The sequence below is a fragment of the Myotis brandtii genome, unplaced genomic scaffold (assembly GCF_000412655.1).
Source record: "Myotis brandtii unplaced genomic scaffold, ASM41265v1 scaffold215, whole genome shotgun sequence".
Taxonomy (NCBI): domain Eukaryota; kingdom Metazoa; phylum Chordata; class Mammalia; order Chiroptera; family Vespertilionidae; genus Myotis; species Myotis brandtii.
The window spans coordinates 148,259-153,557 of NW_005358043.1; the positions used below are offsets into that span (position 1 = coordinate 148,259).

The 5,299-nt window shown below is 42.6% G+C and overlaps 1 protein-coding gene across 1 annotated transcript in view; it reads right to left on the reverse strand.

Moving 5' to 3' along the window:
• MYO3A (myosin IIIA) overlaps positions 1-5,299 on the reverse strand; it is a 221,813-nt gene that overhangs the window by 64,268 nt on the left and 152,246 nt on the right. Inside the window, exon 21 of the mRNA XM_005865858.2 lies at positions 4,672-4,801. Within this exon, the coding sequence (XP_005865920.1) occupies positions 4,672-4,801 (130 nt within the window). The remainder of the gene's footprint in view (positions 1-4,671; positions 4,802-5,299) is intronic.

A 5,299-nucleotide genomic window follows, 5' to 3' on the forward strand; every position in this document is an offset into this window, starting at 1 on the left:
TGACAGGGGGGAGCTCCTCAACCCCCTGATGGGCCCTGCTCTGTGTGTGACAGGGTACTGAGCCCCAACCCCGCTGATGGGCCCTGCTCTGTGAGTGACAGGGGGCAGCGCCCCAAACCCCTGATTGGCCCTGCTCTGTGAGTGACAGGGGGCAGCGCCCCAACCCCCTGATTGGCCCTGCTCTGTGAGTGACAGGGGGCAGCGCCCCAACCCCCTGATTGGCCCTGCTCTGTGCGTGACAGGGGGTGGCGCCGCAACCTCCCCATCGACCCTGCCTTGAGTGTGACAGGGGGCGGTGCCCCAACCCCCCAATCGGCCCTACCCTGAGCGTGACTGAGGGTGGCATCGCAACCTCCCGATCCGCCCTGCTCTGTGCATGATGGGGCGGCGCTCCAACTCCCCAATCGGCCCTGCTCTGAGCCTGACCAGGGGCTGCACTTAGGGATTGGGCCTGCCCTCTGCCACCCAGGAGCAGGCCTAAGCCAGCAGGTCGTTATCTCCCGAGGGGTCCCAGACTGCGAGAGGGCACAGGCCGGGCTGGGGGACCCCCTTCCCCCCGCCCCCCGAGTGCACAAATTTCTGTGCACCGGGCCTCTAGTTTTAAATATAAACACAAAAAAAGTTGAAATTAAAAGTATAAAAAATGTCATTCAACCACTAATTATAAGAAAGTTGGAGTCTCCGTATCATTATCAGGCAAAGTAGACTTCAGAATAATGAATATTATCAGGGATAAGAAGAGTAATTTAATGATAATAAAAGGGGTCTATTCATCAAGAAAATGAAACAATTCTAAATTTTTATGTCCCCACTAGTAGACCTTAAAGAACATGAAACAGTCCTGGCAGTGACTCGGTTGGAGCATCACTGAGAGGTCGCAGGTTGGATCTCCAATCGGGGTGTGTATGGGACACAACCAATAGATCTCTCTCTCTCTCTCTCTCTTTCCCCCGCTTCCTTTCTCCCTAAAATCAATAAAAACATATCCTCAGGTGAAAAAATACAAAAACTATATACAGCAAAAACTGATTTTAATGAAAGGAAAATTTGATAAATTGACAATTATAGTCACACTAGAGGCCCGGTGCACAAAAATTTGGGCACTGGGCGGCGGGGGGGGAGAATCCATCAGCTCGGCCTGTGCCTTCTCGCAGTCTGGGACCCCTCAGGGGATGTCCACCTGCGGGCTTAGGCCTGATCCCCAGGGGATCAGGTCTAAGCTGGCAGTCAGACATCCCTCTTGCAGCCCAGGAGCCCTCAGGGGATGTCCACTTGCCAGCAGGGAGCAGACCTAAGCTGCAGTCGGACATCCTTAGTGCTGCTGAGGAGGCAGGAGAGGCTCCCACCACCACCGCTGTGCTGGCAGCCATCAGCCTGGCTTGTGGCTGAGCAGAGCTCCCCTGTGGGAGCGCACTGACCACCAGGGGGCAGTTCCTGCATTGAGTGTCTGCCCCCTGGTGGTCAGTGTGTGTCATAGTGACCAGTCATTCTGCTGTTAGGGTCAATTTGCATATTACCCTTTTATTATATAGGATATGTCTAAGCCCCTCTCTCAGTAATTGATAGAAGCCCGAGAAATCAGTAAGAATATAGAAGATTTGACCACTATTATCAAACAAGTTGACCTAATGAACATTTATATAACACTCCACCTAACAACAGTAGAATACACATTATTTTCAAGTACAAATGAAACATAAAACAAGATAGAGCATATTATGGGCCATAAAAATTTTTAGTTAAAATTAAATGGATTAAGTCATACAAAATATGCTTCCTGAGCACTACAGAATTAAATTAGAAGCCCAGACAAAAAGATATCTGGAAAATCCCAACATACTTAAAAATTAAATATAAGACTTATAAATAACCTATATAAGTGCTTATATTAAAAAAAAGAAACATTTTCTTAAATCACTGACCTAGGTTTTTAGCTTAGAACTTAGAAAAAGACAAAATACCCAAAATAAACAGAAGAGAGGAGGCAAAAAAAAAAATAAAATAAAAGAAAAAAAATCTACAAAATAGAAAGCAAGGATAATAGAGAATATCAATGAAACCATAAGCCAGTTCTTAGAGAATATCAATAAAATTGATGTCTCTAGAAAATATATCAAGAATAAAATTAGAGAGGGCAGAAATTATTTATATCACAAATGAGAGAGCTGATATAACTTCAAGATCTACAGATAGTAAAAGTATAAGAAAATAATAACAAACTTTATGTCAATAAATTTGACTACACAGATGAACAATTTCCTAAAAGACACAATCTACTTAAATAGCCTTATATTTATTAAAGAAACTACATTTGTACTTAAAAACTTTATTACAAAAAGCCCTTCAGGCTCAGCAGGTTTCACAAGTAAATTCTATAAAGCAATTTAGAAATAAATAATACTCATTTAACTTTTCCTGAAAATTGAAAAGGAGGCAATACATCTCAATTCATTCTATGAGGCCATTATTACCCTGATTCTAAAATCAGAAAAAATAACCATAAGAAAAGAAAACTACCCAATATCCATGAACATAGATACAAAAATTTGTTTTTTGTTGTTAATCCTCACTCAAAGATATTTTTCCCATTGATTTTCAGAGAGAGTGGAAGGGGGTGGGGGGGACAGGAAAAAGACAGAGAGAGAGAGAGAGAGAGAGAGAGAGAAGGAGAGATCAATGCGAGAGTGACACATTGACTGGTTGGCTCCGAAAATACCCTAATTGGGGCTGGGGATTACTGGTAAACCTGCAAACCAGGTACATGCTTTTGACCGGGGATCAAACTCAAGACCCTTAGGTCCCAGGGGCTGATTTTCTAACCACTGAGAACACTGGGCAGGGTGATACAAAAATTCTTAACACAATGGAGGTTAGCCAGCCAGGGAGGGACCGTGGGAAGGCTCCAGGGCATGTCCAGCCCATCTTGCTCAGTCCGATCAGCTGGACCCCAGCAGCAAACTAACCTACTACTCGAAGCGTCTGCCCCCTGGTGGTCAGTGCACGTCATAGCGACTGGTCAACTGGTCAACTGTCTCCCCCCTGGTAGTCAGTGCATGTCATAGTGACTGGTCAACCGGTCGACTGTCTGCCCTATGGTAGTCAGTGTACATTATAGTGAGCAGATGAGCAGCCTTAGCATATCATTAGCATGACTCTTTGATTGGTTGAATGGCTGACCGGACAACTGGACACTTAGCATATTAGGCTTTTATTATATAGGACTAGAGGCCTGGTGCTCAAAATTCATGCATTTGGGAGGGGGGTCCCTCAGCCCAGATTGCAAGAGGGTGCAGGCCAGGCCGAGGGACCCCACCGGTGCACATTCGGGGACAGGGAGGGACGCCGGGAAGTTGGCTGCCCGGGAGGGACCATGAGAGGGCTCCAGGGCATGTCCTGCTCATCTTGCTCAGTCCTGATTGGCTGGACCTCAGCAGCAAGCTAACCTACCAGTTGGAGCATCTGGTCTTTGGTGGTCAGTGCTTGTCATTAGCGTATTACACTTTGATTGGTTGAATGGCCGACTGGACGATATTAGACTTGTATTATATAGGATTATTATTAGGCTTTTATTATGTAGGATTATTATTCTTATAATTTAACTCTTAGGTTGAAACTATTCTTTGGGGAAATGAGTTCCATAAGCTCTTGCTTCAAAGCCTAAAGTAATATTTCCCCCATTTTATCTGTTATTATAGCAAACTTTGTGTATAATAAATGATACCCACCTACTCAAATAAATTAAGCAACATTGCACAGCAAAAATTAATACACAAATATTAATTGGGTTCCTATATAGTAGCAACACACAGAACTTAATTAAAAATTACCACTTATAATAGCTTAAAATGTGATATACTTGCAGATAATTTGACTAAAGATATATAAGATTTGCATGCTGAAAACTACATATTGTTGAGAGAAATTAAAGAAGACTTAAATAAATGAAGAGCTATATTTTGCCTCCTGATTGGAAGACTCAAGATTGTGAAGAACATTTGGTTAGGGGCAGGGAAGAGTGGGGGGAGGATTACAAAGAGCCATGAGAAAATATCATTTGGGGGTGATCAATAGGTTCATTATTGATTGTGGTGACAGTTTTACAGGTATTTATGTATGCCAAAAACTCACCAAATTTTACTGTCTAAATATGTGCATATGTGTATGTCAGTTATACAACAATAAAACTATAAAAAATGTAGAGGAAAATTTCAAACTCCAGTAAAGAAAAACAACCCACACTATATTTTTTCTACTTAAAAGCAAATTTAAGAATGTATATGGTTGAATGGAACAAGGTTGTGTGAGTCTTTAATCAGTAAGTCAGAGCTCACTAAACCTATAGACCTCAAAGAACCATCCAGATGCTACCCGCTCGAAAATAGCAGGCAATTCTGAACTCTCTGGAGGTGAGCATATTCTTCTAGTGAGGCGCTAGGACACCACCATATTTTCTGGGAGGTGCTTCACTCTCTTTAGTGAAAAACTATCTTCCTTATGTTTTATTATTTTCTTCAGATGATCTAGGCAGGGGATATCAATAATTGCATATTTAGTGAGTCGAAAACAAACCAATATGAAAAACTGAGGATCATACTCATGAAAATTACAATCAGAATCTATTTGATCAGGCCTGAAAAACCTTTTCATTTAAAAGTAATTGTCTTATCTTACCTGTTTTTGTCAGAGGGTGGTTAACTAGTTGTCGAATTACACTGTTTTCTGATGACCTCAAGAGTAGCACAATATCAGTTGGAAGAGTGTCTCTATTTTTAGCTAAGAATCCACTTGCATTATAGAGGACCTGTTGATAAAATATATTATCATCATCATCACAATTAGTGTCACTGCCATCATCATCATCATCATCATCATCATCATCAATAGATATTTATTGAGAGCTTACTCTGTGTGGAGTGACAGCTATACAAAGATTTATAAAGGTAGTGCCTTACAACTTGGTTGGAAAAGCAAACCTCTCCAGGTTTATAATAAATCTTGTCAGAAAAATATTTGTCTCACTGATTATTTGGGTGTTGAAACAATAAAAGAAGTTTGATTCCTCCCATGTTTTATGTTGGAAATTTGGTGTATTTCTGGAGGGTTGGGTGTGGCAGGAGGAAGCACACTGGGGCCACCCAGGCATTCTCATCCTATATAATAAAGAGGTAATATGCAAATTGACCCTCACACCATAAGGCTGTCACAAGATAGTGGCGCACACAGCGGGGGTGGGGCAGCAGGCACGGGGCTTCCACCAGGGTTCCTGTGGCCCCATGAGGGCGCAAGGGGTCCCGGCGAC